At 35.8% G+C, this 18625-nt stretch overlaps 1 protein-coding gene across 1 annotated transcript; it reads right to left on the bottom strand.

The window, feature by feature from the left end:
• Positions 1-9803: 9803 nt before the first annotated feature.
• Positions 9804-17247, bottom strand: LOC144432655 (uncharacterized). Its single transcript, XM_078120921.1, has 4 exons — positions 16469-17247; positions 14037-14247; positions 13106-13224; positions 9804-12413 (listed from the first exon to the last, which is right to left on the bottom strand). Exons 1-4 carry the CDS (start codon positions 17158-17160, stop codon positions 11948-11950), a joined length of 1488 nt encoding a protein of 495 aa, XP_077977047.1. The 5' UTR covers positions 17161-17247; the 3' UTR covers positions 9804-11947.
• Positions 17248-18625: the final 1378 nt, after the last annotated feature.

Here is an 18625-nt window from a genome sequence, read left to right as displayed (position 1 = left end):
CAAGTCTTGAATTAAAGGCGCACATCAGTTCAAAATAACATTTCAGCTTTTTATTGTGAATTGTGAATTTACTTGTAAAGACAAATAATGTATCGCCCTAAAGTCAGCATACCCCCCAGTACATGTAGTAACAGGTTCAATCCAACTTGTTAATGTTAGCATTGATAGTGAAATCTAATGTTTAGATTTAGAACTACACACTGTTTATGTTGTGAAATGTACCAAAACAAATAGTTGCATTGGCTTCTACAAGTACACAGAATGTCATGTCATAACATTTGAATTGAAATGATGTGTAGTCTGGGATGCCAATGTGGTATGGAATCATCTCTAACCCCATATGAAGTGTTGCACAAGTTACAGTAAGAACTAATATTCAGCCTCATCCATGGAGAACATTGTTATGTTTTGAAATAGTAACAGATAGAATTGTACTCGGTAATTATTGGTTCTCTATATATGCCCCTAGTCTTACAATACACCCATAGTGAATCTAACTGTTTGTACTTGAAGCCCATAATAACTGTAATCCAAAGTGTTGTAAAAGTGTGATATCAGACTTCCAGCAAACTATATTATTTCAGTGGACTTCACAAGAATACAGTTAGATTCACAATCATTGTATATCTGAGTGTGCTACACACACAACTGTACAATTATCCATTACTGGGACAAGCCATTAGCCAAGCAAGTTGACTTGTTATCAAAGAGTACCAATATTTACACATGTGATGATGGGCTCTTACATAACACAAGTAAACAGCTGTAAAACCTCTATTCGGCCGTCTGCATGGACTGCAATTGAGGCAAACCTTATCTCCGTCTTATATCAGTTGTTATCAATTTATTAGGCTATTATAAGTAACGCTACAAACAGCTTTAGAGATGCAAACAACTTTTATGACACCCGTTTTCGCCAGGCAAGCCCGCGGGTTTGTTGCACTTGGACCGCTAATGGCTTGTGAATGTCATGCATATTATGTGGGGACCTCTCCTCTCCTCTCCAATGCAACCCAAATTGACTGTGTATTGTTGCTTATCAGACTGCCCACAAGAAGTATTAAAATATATTGTGACTTTGCCATTGCCAAGTATTCAGAAACTAGTCCCTTGTAAAACAGTGACAGTTCTACCCAAAACACACCTGTGATAGTCTCAGGATAAATTCATATAAAGTTTACTTTGCTATGTTATTGTCTCAAGATATTAATATTATTGAAGCCTTCATTCAAGTCACAAAGTATTAAAAATTGTGCTGTAATGTCCTTCAGCCTTTTAAACAAGAAGTTTTCTATGTGACTTGCTTTTATAGCAAACAAAGTCAGTTTTGTTGAAGATAAGAAAGTGAAAACAGAAGTTTCTTCATAATTTTTTAATCCACAAATGTATGTAATGTGTCTCTGATAAATATGTCCATTTATGCCAACATATTGCAAATTACACATTTAGCTTTTTTCTTGCCATCACATCTTATTTTCATATTTAAATGATACATACAAGAATTTGATGCCAGTCTGAATTTGTAAATTTTCATCAGAAGTAGACAAACCAGGTGTAAAGATATCTATCCAGGTACAAAGTGAACTTTGCCATCATGGTTGGTTCAAAGTTCAAAGTTCAATAGGTCGTTATCAAAAGACTGTTGTACTTATAACATTGATAAACACAATTCAATCTTGTATATAAAGTTAGTCTCAGATTCAGAATCAGATTCACATTTGAGGACAGTATGAGGCTCAATATGAGACTATCTGCATATTGTCCTGAATGTGAATCTGATTCTGAATCTGAGACTAACTTTATGTACATATTCAATCTATGGGAAAAAATTCAACTTTGATATGAATTTCAAACCATACAAGACTTCATGCATAACAGTTAATGGTAAAAATGTGAATGTAATTTTAATTATTTGTGTGAGGTTGGTGATGTTTTGTTTTGCTATATGTGATACTGCTACTAGCAGCTAAAGTACTATGTGAATACAGAGTTGTATAAAGTATAGATTAGAAGCTGAACAAAGTTTGATGAATTAAGTGGGTTTGTAGAGATAAAAAGATTAGTTTGTGATTACAATAATGGTATAATTAGTGGGCATAATGAGATGATATAATGTTTGTACCGGGTATTGTCATGCTTGGATAACATGCTTTAATTAAAGAGTTCATTTTCCTTGTAGTAACCCCAAGCCGTTATAAGCATGTCAATGAATTCACAATGTGTACATGCAGTTCAAATATATAAGTATTTCCTGAATAGATCCAGTTGCATTTAAAAGTGAAACAAAAAATAACCAAATGTAGTCAATGAACACACTGTGATTATCACTGTCAGTCAACTCACTATGATTATCATTGTCAGTCAACACACTTTGATTATCACTCTGAATTCTCAAAATGGCACAAGCTGAGTTTGTACCTGTTTCTCTCAGATGATATAATACTTTGTACATATTGCAACCATTGTATTATAGTGGTACTGTCAGTACATCATGCCTTCTTTGACATTAAAATTCCTATTTTGGCATTGTTAGCACAGATCAATGTAGAACAATAGTTTCATCAACTTTTAGTTTGTGTAAACTATATTTTGTCATCAAATTGTTTAAATTTATTATCACACCTTAATACCATGTATCCATCAATAGTTGATTAACTACTATAGATACCTTATGATGTTAAAGTGTAAGTAATCAAGAAAACAGAAACTGTTAGTCTATGGATCAGATCACACACCTGTATGATGACAGTGGAATTTTTTTGATTTCACAAATTCATACTATTTAAAATATCTGTGTTGATTTGAAGTTGTGTCGCTCGGCCCTCATTGGCCTGCTAAAGGGGTGGACCAATGTGTGAAGGTTCCCGTTGTGTGTGGGTGCCCCATAACAGCATACCTTATAGACTAGATAAGTGTAAGAAAAAAGACAACTTTTAAAACTGTAAATGAGTGAACAGTATTGTTTTCACTGTATCTGGTTTTACTTGATTTGTTTACCTAACATTCCGTACATGCTACCCAGTCTAGCCTAGATCCTTCACCATGGTGGGTTTCAAGTAATGTTCCTTCCACAGATGCTTAGACTTCTGTTAATGGTTTTATGTTCAAAACCTAAAATTAGATTTATTTATTATTTCCCACCGCGAATGTTCAACCACATTTAGATACATCCAAATCTATCATGAAAATCTATCCCTTTGTGATTGGCTGATCCTGTCTACTGAGATGGGGTCATTAATATTCAAATCATGAGATGATGTCACTGACATCACCTGACACAGTGGGTAGATTTAAAAGCCAAGGGGGAATTTGCACCCGTTTTCTGGCCAACACTTCAGTGGAAGTAAAATATTGAGATTATATATACTGGGGTAATTCTCAGTGTCTGTGGTCTGGATGTTAGTCAAAATCCTCCACCATGAAGGATTTGGGCTGTACCTAAAGTTTAGGCATCTGAGGAAGGGATATTAGTCAAAGTCTTACAGCTAGCCAGAAGGACCTAAGCTGTACCTAGCTGTACTATTAATTCAGATTTTATTCTCAAATTATGACAAATCTTTAATTACCACATCAGCAACTTATCATCTATTCAGGAAAATCATAATTGTATTATTTTATTTTATCAAATTGATATGTAATAAAATAACAACTCAGAAATATATAGTAACAAAGAGGGCATCTGGGGACTACAGGGAATATTTTTTGTAAATAATATAATTATTACAGTTAGCATTTCTGTAGCCAAGGTTTTAGTGAGATTACTGCATGAAAGGAATGTAGTGAGCTGTGTGTGTTTTTCGTATTCAGTAAAATGGCGTCCATAATTGTCAAAACTCAGTGTATTTACGTATATCAAGAAATGCTACAATAAAGTGCTTCCAGGCAAAGCTTTAAATGCCAAACATATCATCTTTTAATGTTCAAGATAACAAAACGAAATCATGTTTTAAATGACTATCGATACTTCTCCAAAGGAAACCCTTGCTGCATGCATAGATTGCATTGTTGGACTCCTGTGCTGTGAGTTAAATTGTGAACTACCGTTAAAGTCGTATTATAAGCCGCGGCTTATATTACAATGTTGCAAAATAAAGAACCAATTTTATTTCTTGAACTAGGGGTGCGACTTATAATAAAGACTTTTCAATTTTTCAAAATGTGGATGTGGTAGAAATTCACCCGAACTCTCGGTTATGGAAAAATGGACGTCTGTAACACAATATGAAAACTTTATTATGAAGTTTCAAAGTGTAAGAATGAAATGATAAGTGTGGCTGGAGGAGATCGGTAAGGCTGCCCGGAATGACAGCAACATCGACGTTACGGTCACGCTACTCATCTTTCACTCGTTCCGTAAGATGTACCCTACAGGAATCCCAAACAAGTACGGTAGACGCCGCCGATCTTCAGTCAGTCTTGGGAACGTTCTCCTGATATACTCAATGCAGCCTGTGGAATGGTAGAAACACAACGATGTCAGATATTTTGAAACGATCGTGTTTGGAAAAAATATAGGTTGAAAGTAGACTGAAAGATTTGGCGGTATAAATCAAATTGACATCGATTCTCTCATTCTAAGTTGAAAGGTCAACTGCGTTCATGAACTCGTAAACAAATGTAAATGATCGTCGAATGACTATTGGCCGTTACGCATACGACGTCATGAAACGTCACGAAACATTAGCATATATGATGGCCCACTGAGAACACGTCGATGTAAACAACTCCATGCTTTGCTAGCGTGATCACAGCTATGGTACATGAAACATGTGTTATAAAACTCAACTTTTGCTATCGTGATCACAGCTGAACAGAATGGTACATGAAACACGTTATAAATTAAAACTCACCTTTTTCATCAATATATCCTTTCTCTTGAACTCGAACTCCAACACGTGTGAACAAGTACGAAGCGGCTTCTTGTACTCGAGGTGTGATCGGCAGCCATACAACTTTATCGGTACGATAGGTGTAAATGTCCCGATCCCTGCCGAAAGGATTGCGACACCCTTCTTTTGATATACAGTGCGTAACTTTATCGGTACGATAGGTGTAAATGTCCCGCTCCCTGCCGAAAGGAAGGGATTGCAACACCCTTCTTTTGATATCCCAGTACGTGTGAAGAGGTGGTACATAAAGTGATACTTTGTATTCAAATTTTAAACAAAAAGTATTACACTTGAATGCGTCGTTACTATTGTTTTGGTGCAAATACGAGGTGAAGCTAGCTGTGAAGTAGGGGTGCGACTTATAATACATACTTTCTATTATTCACAAATTGTTTGATGTACCCTCAAAGCCAGCGCCTCCAAGTAGGGGTGCGACTTATAATATGTATGCGGCTTATAATACGACTTTAACGGTATATATCTATTGCCTTTTAACAGAGAATGAACCAGTAGAAAGTATGTAGATCAGGGGTAGTATACAGACAAGAATCAAATATTGATTCAGAAACAATTAAATCAAATTCTAACACCAGGAATTGTCTCCTAATAAAACTGCAAGTCACATACCAGTTTCCTTTGATTCACCATGTGGGGGCGGAATCGAAGGGAAGTCTTGTGCTGGTGAGTGTTACTTTTCTTCCCAAAAGAGCATGCAATTTTAGATTTTATGTCTTAAACATGTCCTATCCAATGTCAAAATACATGGAGAGTGTCCATGCCAAAAATGAATGCTAACATTTGACTCTCGTCTCTATATTACCCCTGTACATGTATGACACTAAATTGACACTTTGATAATAAATGGTCTTTGTTTTAGTAAACTCTCAACTGCATAATGTGAATTGACAAACCCATTATTGGGCTAACATTTGGTAGGAAGTCCGAAGACCTGTTTCTGTGTACTGATATACAATACAGTCAGGTTCTCAGTATTAAAATAACCTGTAATCCATCTTCTATTGGAGGCTGTAGACTGTAAGATACAATGTCGTTTTGTACAGGTCTATATTATATCAGTCTTCACTTTACTGGGTGCTGGCTGATAGGCATAGCATGACCTGTCATATCTTAGAGACTATTGTGACTGTAGTGAGACAAGCTGAATGGGAGCATACATGTAGGAGAAAAAAACTGTGAATGAATGTTGTACACATATTTCACAACATGTAGATTCTACTATGTAGACATGTATAGTAATCTGTTTTACCAGGATAAGCTAAAGTCATCACATGTTATCTTGAATGAACAATAAAATACTTGTGTACATTTTATCTCTCATATAGATAGTTATGACACAGTGATATTTTCATCCCACTTGTTGAAAGTTTTGTCTCATCAGACAGAGAGTTAGAGACCAGCTGATAGAAAATTAAATAATTCACAGCATAATACCACAGGTAGAGGAGAGTAATATTTGGCTATCCGTATCAGGTTTTATGCAACAAATCATGTAAGCACTGAGTTGTGTATCCTACTAATACCAGTCTTCAGCATTGCTGACTTCATAAATAATTAAGTTAATCAGATGCCAAGTCCAAGAAACTGCCACAAAAAATGATACATTTCATATTCTGACTTAACTGCTGATCCATTCTTTCTTGGTGCTTTAACTGATAACTGCATGGTTTCCAGCAAAAACGTCAACCTAAAAGAAATTATCAAAGTTCATCACAAGACATCAGTACATCCATTAGTTCATAATCATGACATAGCGGTATAATTATAACTGGACAGGGCTAGAATTCAACCATTGGGCTTCGTAGTCAAATTTGTCACAGTGAACTGTTTCAACAACAATTTTCTATTGTTTTCCATTGGTCTAATTAACAGACTGAATTATAAATTTGGTAGTCAACTCAAGATACAATGTTTTGTAGTCTATATGCCCCTTGACTACTGTTAATTGTGCACATAAGCCCAGCTGGTGTAGGAAATACATTTCCAGTGTTCTGTTACTATACTGGTGTATCTGAAACTCACTATTGAGTGAACCATAGTAAGGCAATCAGTACTTTGAAATTCACGTGGTGTACCTAAATATTTAACCGAACCTCGTAACCATGGCATAATTAGCTGTTGCAAAGATATGCAAGTCAGTGTTATTGTATTTTATTGTGTATTGAGCTTTTTATATAATGTAATATGTTATTCAGTGTATAGTAGAAATTGGTGAGAATTTTTTAATAATATTTATTGTTGCAGTTGTTTTAATATTGTATAAATCATTCTATATTGATGAAATAATAGCTTTCATTTCATGATTGAATTATTGAGATGTAAACTATATGGGTTGTGGGCTCACATTGAATTCAGTGATGTATTTATGTCTGTAAATCACTGTTTTGATGAACTTTCAAGTCATACATTGCAGTGTTTCTAGCAAGTAACCTAGAAATATAACAGCATGTCTTTGTCCAATACGATGAAGATCTGATAAGGAATACAATGCAACTCTGTTATTCCAACAAGGAAGACATGGATCATTCCCTAAAGGACAAAATCCAAAAACAAATGGTAGGGAAAATAAAGGTAAATAAAGGAATGAAGCGATATTCTTACATCAGATTTTAATCCGATTGGCTTTAGGGACGATCACTCAATCTCAATAAATGAACGAAACCCCTTTCCATGACAAATATTCACAAGACTGTGGCATGACACATTTATATGGGATGTAAACCATGAGGAAAATTGGAGCAGTCACACAAGTATGAAAATGAAGTTCAGTGATTGTATTGACGCAAGACCCCCCACCCTCTTAAATGAACAAAGTTCGTTTATTGAGCTTGTGTGACATTGTGTGATCATCCCTTAGTCCTACACTGTTGGAATTACTACAGTTTGTGAAAACAACATCAACTTCCTTTGGTGTTCATTCATGTCCCAAAAAGTAATTTTTCATTTTAGATATTTTGATTCTTATATTCAGTACTGTACTTTTTTTTAAAACTAGAATGTTATCTAATTATTTTGAGTTCTTTTGTTACAATTCTCATCCTCAAAATTAAAGTTTTCTTCAAATGCATTCGTTGATGTTGTTGCCAAGTTATTTTACAAGATTGAAGCTTTTAGTAATAATTTCTTGCCATTCTGAAGCATGGAATGAGAAATGAAGTCATTGGTTGTCTCGATGTCAAATATTCCTCCTAATGTTGCACATTACAAATGTACCCTTTAGTATACTACAATGTATGCATCATTAGACTTTAAGGTACATCGTGTCACTCAGCTCTCCTCGCCTGCGCTATGTATAGTGTAAGGGGGTTGACTGATCTGTGAGGGCGCCCTATCATGGTTTACCTTACAGACATTTCAAAGAAAAAAAATGAAATAATTCAAAATTATTCATGGAGAGATTATAATTTGCAGATAAGATACCATCACTTGAAAACTGACTACAAGTTTATTTGCAAATGAAATTAGAGATTACGTGATCCACAAACTCAGCTGATCAGAGCAGGTAATGTTTAGTGACTATGTCCTCCAGTTGTGGCTATTCAGCTTTCATGCAATTACTGTCAAATCTTATATACCAATGAAAGATCCTTTGTTTACTCATGTGAAGACCACCCTTCAGAATCACTACGTAATGGCCCTACGTTTTCTTTCTTTATTGTAATATTTTAATTCCTGTCTGTATATTGTAAGACATGTAATACAGTGATATTCTGGACATTGTTGTGTTATTCACTGCAATGTGATATATTCTGTTTGCTTAATAAAATATTGTTCCTTGCAAACATTATCTATGATTGACATCTCTTTTATGTGTGATCTCTCCTGCATTCACACACCTCAGTTACTATCTCAGATAAATTCTCCTTCCTGCCACCAGTAAGCCTGAGTAGGATCGTTTGTGTTTATAAAGCCTAAAAACAGTGTGGTTCTGAGTACGCTCAATTTTAGAATAGGTGGAGTAGGTAGATTTTTTTCATTGTTTTTCTTCATATGTGAGTGTTTAGTTCAGGTAGTTATGTTTTCCGTTGTTTTCCATATGGTCTCCTGTGTTATTGGTTTCTTCCCATCAGATGTACAGCCATTACAGATTGGAAGAACAGTTTTATATTGTCTTTTTATGTTGGTCAGTTTCCACATTCACTATTTCTCACGAGACTTCACAATTTTAGTTATTTTATTTTATTTTTTCTTGAATACGAAAAAACAAGTTTAGGGCCAGCAGTGAAAAACTAGGTGGGGGTCGGGTAACCGGAACGAAACAATATTTTTTTGAGGCCTTATATAAGTTATAAGTAGCGTAACAAAGTAACATATACACATAACTGGGATAATGTTAAAGTATTTGACAAGGACCAACTTTGGTTTGAACATGGTGTAAATGTAGCTACCCTATATCAGGAACTCTAAGCACTTTTCTTTTATTTAATTTTTTTAATGGATGTATACCTACAGTTTTACATTGGTGATTTGTGTCTGTATGCATGTCTTGTCTTTTATTACATTTGATGTTTGCCCGGTGCCAAGACAAATTTCTATGTTTTTATGGACAAAAAAGTATATCTAATATAATCTAGACCTGTCTCAACCAAGATGGGGGTAGTTTTCAACTTTCGCACACGAGATTCTATTCTTTTGTCACATGATTCCAGTGATTAGTCATGTGACACACCCACAACATAAGATTGGTGGTGAACAAAGTCAACAGGTGTGAACGAAAGCTTCAGTTTTTGCTTTCACTAAATATCAATTGTGTGTAGTGTCTCTCAAAGTTGAAATGTCCATTAAGTATGCTGAATAACTAACATACAAACATACACTTACAGAAAAAAACGCTTCCAACCCACTGAATTATTCATTTATTCTTTATTTCATTTATTATATTTATGTATTCATAGATTTACATTTCCTCTTAACTAAAGTTACACAAAACTTCTTTGTTTCACCAGATTGAAATAGCAAAACTGTTATACCAAGCAGGAGTGTTTGTAGAGTTTACAGATAAACCCAGATTTTTAAACTTGCATATATGTGTAATACACTCATAAATTTAGTGTCAATGAAGGTATTTGAAGAATACAAGGTTACATTTAGTATATAACACAGTTAATGTAAAGATATTAGAGTGTATTTACTATACACAAATGATCACAGTATCAAAGAAATGATAATAATTAAAGTAACATATAATAAATAATTTCTGAATAAGCCATACATAATTGTTGGCCATTTCTAACCAAAGCCATACATAATTGTCAGCCATTTCTGACCAAAGCCATACATAATTGTCAGCCATTTTTGACCAAAGCCATACATAATTATTGGCCATTTCTGACCAAAGCCATACATAATTGTCAGCCATTTCTGACCAAAGCCATACATAATTATTGGCCATTTCTAACCAAAGCCATACATAATTGTTGGCCATTTCTAACCAAAGCCATACATAATTGTTGGCCATTTCTGACCAAAGCCATACATAATTGTTGGCCATTTCTAACCAAAGCCATACATAATTGTTGGCCATTTCTAACCAAAGCCATACATAATTATTGGCCATTTCTGACCAAAGCCATACATAATTGTCAGCCATTTCTAACCAAAGCCATACATAATTGTTGGCCATTTCTAACCAAAGCCATACATAATTGTTGGCCATTTCTAACCAAAGCCATACATAATTGTTGGCCATTCAAAGTCTGCTTTTTATTATCTGAGTAATACAAGTAGTTCAATTTACAATCACATCAGATTTCCATATACACCAATGAGACATTTCTAAAGCAAAACAATCACAAGTAACACATGTCCCCCAAACTATCCATCATATCCCAAACTGCAACCCAACTATCCACCATATCCCAAACTGCAACCCAACTATCCACCATATCCCAAACTGCAACCCAACTATCCACCATATCCCAAACTGCAACCCAACTATCCACCATATCCCAAACTGCAACCCCACTAAAACTAAAGAGACAACAGACACTAGACCTGTTGCTGGTTTCATGAAGCATAACACTTCTCCCAAATTACATGAGTCATGTATTCTGTATGCATACCGGGGTTTACAACTTTGCACATACTACTCAGGGGATGGTTGTCACCTGACCATACCCTGGGTTTATAAGCAAAATCCTCCTCTGTCATTGATGACATTTTGTCTTTGTTCTATAAAATCACTCACAATTAAAGAGGTCAACATGTCTTTCCATCATCATTTCACAATTAAAATGTTACTTCAAGTGTAACAAAGACAAAACAAACCTAACAAGGTATGTGATGTTATCTCACGCAATGCATCTTGGAACCAGAAAATTGACTACAGGCAATGTGTAGATATCACTTTCTCCACTGTCTAAGGCCTGAATAACTACACATATTGTTATAATATACACATACATACAGATACCTCTACTTGGTTTTGGGTCATGGAATAGGCCTTTCCAAAATTTGCCATGGTAATGCTCTACTTCCCGTCTGTGTGTACCTTAGGGGTATACATGGTATAGGTTACTTGGTTAATCATAGAGCACTGCTGCTTTCCTCGATGTCTGAACAATATGAAAAACATCCCTGATTTACACTTCTACAGAATACCAAGGGGCAAAGATCTTAAGAAATGGTGCAATGAGGTGATGATTACCCTAATGTGAGTGAGGGCACTGTATTCTCATTATTTCCAGTTTGCGGTCTGGAATGGCCTCTTCCAATCACAAACTTTTAAGAACTTTCCACAAATCAGCTTGCATTTGTACAAACAAACCTGACATACATATAATAAAGAATTATAAGATATTGGAATATGATATAATCTAATCTGTTTATATGCAGTTATTTTTAACCTGATTTGTTTTCTCGTTATTCACCTCATCATTATTTTTGTCAGTAGAGAAATGAAACTCATTTCAACAGAAACATTAATGATCTCTCATCTTGACCTGTACCAACCCATTAATCCATATCAATAGAATATTCCTAATGTATGCTTGAACACTCTACTATGGACTAGGGGTGGAAGGTTTCATTCCTGGTTGATTTCAGGCTTGATGTTGGTAGGGATCAGAAAACTGAACCTCACCAACATCTTTATCAGTGTCTCTGTGTTGTAAATGGTCAAACACTTCTACTCCATGTACAATGTACTCTTCCTTACTGATCCATTCACAGTAAGCTAGGGGAGCTGCTTTGTAATGAACCGTCCAAGCATTCAGAGCCCTGGATAAGACATTGGTAGCAGGTTGTACAATATGGATCACATCTGCATATTTAGGCATGAGCACCTTTAGGTCCCTGGTAAGTCTATTAGCAAAGCCAGTCAGCTGCGTATTACCACCAGTCAGTATGAGTCTGGATAAGAGTGATCTATGTAAGGCAGGCCGACATGCATGGACTGCATCATGTATCATAGTTGGCAGGTCTAAGTGTAGATACATATCTTCACATGCTAGGTAACGTTCAGTTCCAATATCAACTTTGTGAGTTTCTTTCAAGGCTTTTAGTCCTCTGTAATCAAATTGAGAATAAAAGTAATTCAGCTACTCTTACAAAATATCTTTACAGTACCTCATGAAATTATTTGGTCTCATCATATACTAGAGCATACTGGTTAATCCTCTTTCTCAAAAGGGGTATTTGTTTGTACAGAAGTAAATATTAGTTGAGAAAAAAAACAGTAATGTAGAAATCAAGCATGATAAAGATTAGGGTAACACTAAATAAGAAAAAAATAGTCAACCAGGGTAAATTAATATCTTAAAACCTTAAATATAATTTACTGACTTCATTTAATTTACTGACTTGTGCTGTTATAACTTTGTTTGCAACATATTTGTTTTGATTTGTAAGCAAATGTACAGGTAACTATGTTTAGATAATGGAAGACTTTAGGGATGATTGCACAGTGTCACACAATCTCAATAAGCAAACTTTATTCATTTAGGATGGAGGGGGTCTGGTGTCAAAGCGATTGCTGAACTTCATTTTCACACATCAAACCAAGTTTCGAAAACTTTTATGTCTTCAATGTTGATAAAGTGATAAAAATTTACTTCTAATGTGAGATACAGTGCTGGGTATTTTGATGTGTTTACCATCATCTCAGTAAACAGGTTCAGAAGGTTGGAACTTCCCATAAGACTGGGACAATGTCAATATGCTTGTAACTTTGATAACAAGAATAAATTGTGATTATTTACCCAGGTTTCTGTACACATACTGTCCTAGGTGAGTGGTGTTTTTTTCTTTCTACAGTAGGATTGTAAGATACAAAGCATTCTTCTTTCACTGCCCTGGAATCAAAACTATCTACCAGTACCTGTGGAAGAGAGAGAAGGGTTGTTAAGTTATCACCAGTGATTACACACAGAATCAAAACTATCGACCAATAAGATACCTGTGGAAGAAAGAGAAGCCCATCAAGTTATCATCATTGATAATTTGGTTTTGAAAATATCTACTGGTATCTGTAATTGAGAGAAGCTGTCATGTTATCATAAGTGTTACAATGGGATGAAATGAAATAAAGGAATATAGGAACTATTGGATCAAGGCTAAAAATTAAATCTTGTTTACAAGAATAGCATGACTTGAGCTCATATGAAGGATCTTAGGTAAACTGCTGAGCACGGAGTAGTTCATGGCAACATGATTTAATGCACAAACTTACAGTCTGTTTTCTCTTATAAGAGAACCTTGCCATCACAGCATTCATGGGTATAAGCAAGGAGTATATGTACTGGTGATATGTAGAACAGTGCAGGGATCCAATAATAGATACTCATTTTCATCAGACTAGGGAGTCACTCCTTAGGCTGGTGAAAATGAGTCACTCTGAGTGTTGTTGTATAGGGGGAGGCTAGGTATTGGCATCTAGTTGTATTATCAACCATAACAGGACATTATCTACCAATCTGTTTTACTTCTCTTCAATTTTACATTGATAAAATATAAGGAATATAACTATTTACAAAATTGTACATTCTCTCAATATTTCTTCACTAACAAACTTGGTTTTCATATCCTTTCTTTTATTTGTCTTTCTGCAAGCCTAGAAACTTGGCTATCTAGCTAAAAATACCGACTTGACTGGTGTTGTCATTGATTCATTGTGCCTTTTGCACTACTCACCTTGTCAATAAGTCCTTTCTTGGTGACAAAGTCAGCCAGTAAATAGGAGACATGGTACCCTCCTACAGGTTTGAACTGTACAGCCTGTCTATGTACATGCATATCAATGACTGGACTAACCACTGTAGAATGAGAACCACTGTCTATCACCAGGTATGTATTCAGACCTAGGCAAGGTGCCAGGGACACTGCCTTGTTGTGTAGACAAAACCTGTCAGCAAAAAAGATAGACACAAAATAAATAGTTGTTTGTTGGTAACTCCAGAATCAAAATACTTTCATGACTTACAAATCTCATTTATTTACAGTTTTGGTAAACTTATACATGAGAAGCTAATACAGTTACTGAATTGAAACATTTAGTGCCTTTACATATTTTGGTGCTAGGTGAGATGTAAAGAATGTGACAATGTTGCCTTTGCTATGTACCAGTAGCAGTAGTATAGCAAAGTATAAAAACCATCTTCTATTTCTAGTATATTGTACATGTTTGAGTACAATTACTGTTAATGTACATATACATGTCAATTCTTCTCATACATTCAATTTAGAAAACCATTCAACTTACAAAATTGTTGATGAAATTATTATGTTTTTTTCATTTGCTTGAGTTTATTGAAATTATAGATATATACAAACTAGAAACAAGTGTGTTTCTCCAAGCACATTTCATAGTGGACCAGTCTTGAGGACAACAGTGAATGTAATGTCAGACTCTCCTTTTCCTTTTTAAAATTAGATCATGGAGATTTGTCTGGGTTATATACAACTTAGACCCAATATTTGATATATTAATTTTACCATTGTAAACTTAGAATTATGCTGGTTTATACATGTATATTCCTTATAAAATTGTTTTGTAAATACAGTGGGCCCTCGCTAACTCGCGCCTCGGTAAGTCGCGGATTCGGCTAAGTCGCGGGTGTCACCTTGGATCCCATTTTTTCTTTAGTTTTCCTATTGTTTTCGGAACTCCTCTTTGTGTATTTTTTTAAACAAATGGCACGCCTGCCAATTTCAAACTCGTTGGTGTTTCGATGAAAAGGTGTCGCGGTTCGACTTTGATGTTAGCAATCGCCTTCTATTTATTCGGACTGCCTCACATTCACAAGTTCATTATGCACTTCTCGGCTAGTCAACAAGCACGTCGACCATTTTCGTCTGGCTGGTGAACGGTGCATTGATCGTGTTAGAATCGAGTCGCAGGATACGTCAGTCGAATTCGAACATTGTCCAAAAAAAAACAAATTAAAAACTAAAGCTTGTCTCGCATTAATATATCGTTTGATTTGATTGATTTAGAAGTCACCTAAAAACGTTTTGTTTCTTCAAAATTTTGATGAAAACGTCATTTATATAACGAAATTTCGGTCTACGAATAACTGAATACGTTCATCACTTGCGTCTCTATGTTTATATATCTACCGACATCATGCATCACGCCACGTGTTGCCGAACCTTGCGATTTCTCAACTCAACCCCATCATTTAGGAATGTTACTGTACTGAGAAACATAAAAAATTAGTTGTTGTTTTAGAATATATAAAACAAATCCCGTTATTCGATGATATAAAAGTCAAAACTGCACTTCCGCAACCGGAAATTCAACAGCATTTCTTGGCCCTACCATGGCCGTCAGGCGTGAGCTTGTAAGTTGTACTGTTAGTTTGTCGACCGTGCAAAAAACAAAAAAGAAAGTCTAGCCGCGATTGATGCTTTGAGAGTCACATAATTGTACGATAATGTACAGTACTAGTTTCATCTGCACATTACTGAAGAATGAAGAAAAGCTGACGTGTGACGTGTGTTAATGTGTGGTTATGAATATATAATGAGCACCTCGCTAAGTCGCGGCCCTCGCTAAGTCGCGGGTTTCTTGATGGACCCGGACACCCGCGAGTTAGCGAGGGTCTACTGTATCTGTAAAATGGATAATAAAAGAATAATGAATATGTATTTGCAGGTGACTTTACATGTACATGTAGTCACTCCTCCCCTAATCTTGGTAACTCACACTCATCATTGAGGACACTCGCTTAAAGCTAACACCCCCAGAGTCTGGGCACTGTAATAGAAATATATGTGAATTCCACTGTCAATTAGGACATATGAATCATGGGAATAAGGCCATACACTGAGTTAGAAAAATTACATGATCTGAAATTAACAGTATCTGTTGGTGTTGCCTGTCAAACATCTGACACAGGAGTTTGGATTGCCATGAATGACACTCACATCACAATCTAGGCAGTGAACTTTCTTATATTTCATGCATCCTAATCAATAGCAGCAGTTACCAATATTACTATTTCTCAGGACTCTCTGGGGTGGCATCCATTAAGCGACGACCACCCCCCCCCCACCCCCCCACCCCCCCCCCCCCCCCCACCCCCGCAACAAGTCTAGGTAACCAAGACTACAGCTCCCCATACCTTGGTATTTTCAACTTTTCAAACATCATTTGCACCAGTTTATCTCTGGAGTCCTTGGACATGTTTGGTGGTTCCATTACAACCATAGGAGTGTTGTGTAGGTGGTAATAGTGGTGCGTTCCAAATGTAAGTTGTCTAAAGAGATGTCTTAGAATTAATTCAAAGTCATCAATATCACTAGCATCACCATTAATAATGGCATGATGAAGTTCAAAAGGTTTCGTCTCCTCATCTTCATTATACTTGACACAATTATTTTGATTTGTGTTGTTGCCATGGTTTTCCGCTCCTGAGACTTGGCTTGAATTTGGCTGAGTTGCGGTAATCACATAATCTACCCTGGAATTCTCTAATCCGATAGCACTCTTCCTTCGCGGACTGTCTTCCATGGATTTAGCAGAATGCTCCTGAGAAGAATTTGTACCATCTATTGGTACACCCTGCATATCAGGAAGACTTATGGACTTATGAGCCGAATCTTTAGGGAAAGGTTCTTGGCAAAATACTGGATACAGGTCGGATTTATACAAATCTGGGTACATAGCAGACAGGATTTTAGCATCTTTACCAACTACATAGTTGTGAGAAACTCTGGGATGTCCCTGACTGACGAGATACAGATTAAGTTTATCGATGTTTGTTTCTGACTCAGCTCTATTTTCCTGAGTTTTGTTTTTGAAGTGTGCCACCATGCTGGGACATCCTCTCTTATCAAATCTACCGACCCAACAGATCCATGAGGTTGCAGAGCCGACATCATATGCAATGGTACTGTTAACTTCTTTCACTACGCAGTCACAGTGAAATGCATTCTTTGCTATGGTTACCGTACGAAAACATAACATAGTTCGTTTGGTGAGATTTTTGAACCCAGCATTTCTTGATGACTTTGAATCCAACTCTAACTTCAGATGAAACTTTGCACGTACTTGTAGCCATTTTTCTTTCCTGAAAGAAGACAAGAAAGGACTTTGATAAAATTTGAAATAGAATCAACAATTTTCAAGGTTTTATACTAGCACAATCTCAAATCTTGACATTTGAATTTTATTTTTTTTCAAGTTGTTAATTTTTTCATCCTGCAGAGGAATTTATAGCCTTTCATCCAGCATGTAGCCAGTGCAAGTGTGTTACACACCTCAAAAAAGGGGTTCAATTATGTTAAAATTATAATGTTATTTGAGCAAACATCGCTAAGATAAACCCTCTATCAATCATTTTATCAACTTTATCCTGTACTCTAACATCCCTAATCTGAATCATATCGGTATATCATTACTAGAGAAGATGTCATGTCAGGCTACAAAATTAGTTCTTAATTTATGCAAAGTGATCGATTATGAACAAAGACTTCAACAATTTTGACTAACTATATGTTAAAGCAAAGCAGAGCATGCAGTGATATGATATTAGTTTACAAGATACAAAATGGAGATGACTCTAGCTGCAATAATTGTAGCGTTTGCTGTGATTTTGAGGGCTTTTTCTTGTTTTTGTGCCAAAACAAATGCTACATTTCCTGTAACGTAAACACAAATAGACGAGATCACGTTGAAAATGTGAGCGAGATGTCAGCATACTGCCCGTTTCAAAAATGCAGCATGCATTGCTACATTTGCCAATTTTGACGGAATTGGGGTACCTCTGAACACTTTTTTGGTCTTGAAGGCTCCGTAATTAGTGTTGACGTTAGGAACTGTAAGCTTCTTGGCAGGTTAGGCGTAATTTAGCAGAAAAATCCACCCAACTTTGTGATTCATATCTGAATCGCTTCCGTCTATTTGCATTTATGTTACAGCGTTTGCCTCGGGTTAAAACATCGAAACGAAAAATATCACAAAAACATAAGAAAAAGCCCTCAAAATCACAGTAAACACTACAATTATTGCAACTAAGATGACTCATATGAATTTTCGTTTCAGATAGTCTAGTACCTGACAGGGACAGTATTACGTCTTAAAAACTTCATCTCAGCTCAGATAGATAGAGATAGAGATGAAGTTTTTAATACATAATACTGTCCCTGTCAGGAACTAGACTATGTTTCAGCTGGCATAATCTACAATATAGCACCTCAGACCAATATAGTGGTCATAGCACTCACTTACTGAACCAACTAAATACCAGAGACACTAAATACGAGGAAATACTTCTTTA

This window comes from Glandiceps talaboti, chromosome 3 (assembly GCF_964340395.1).
Source record: "Glandiceps talaboti chromosome 3, keGlaTala1.1, whole genome shotgun sequence".
NCBI lineage: Eukaryota > Metazoa > Hemichordata > Enteropneusta > Spengelidae > Glandiceps > Glandiceps talaboti.
This window is presented reverse-complemented; position numbering and strand designations above follow the sequence as displayed.

Coding starts and splice junctions, on each gene's coding strand:
- LOC144432655 (XM_078120921.1), bottom strand. CDS start 17,160: ATGGTGGCACACTTCAAAAACAAAACTCAGGAAAATAGAGCTGAGTCA. Junction 14,248..16,468: donor GAAAAGTTGAAAATACCAAG/GTATGGGGAGCT, acceptor TTTTGCTGACAG/GTTTTGTCTACACAACAAGG. Junction 12,414..13,105: donor GTATGTGTACAGAAACCTGG/GTAAATAATCAC, acceptor ATTTGATTACAG/AGGACTAAAAGCCTTGAAAG.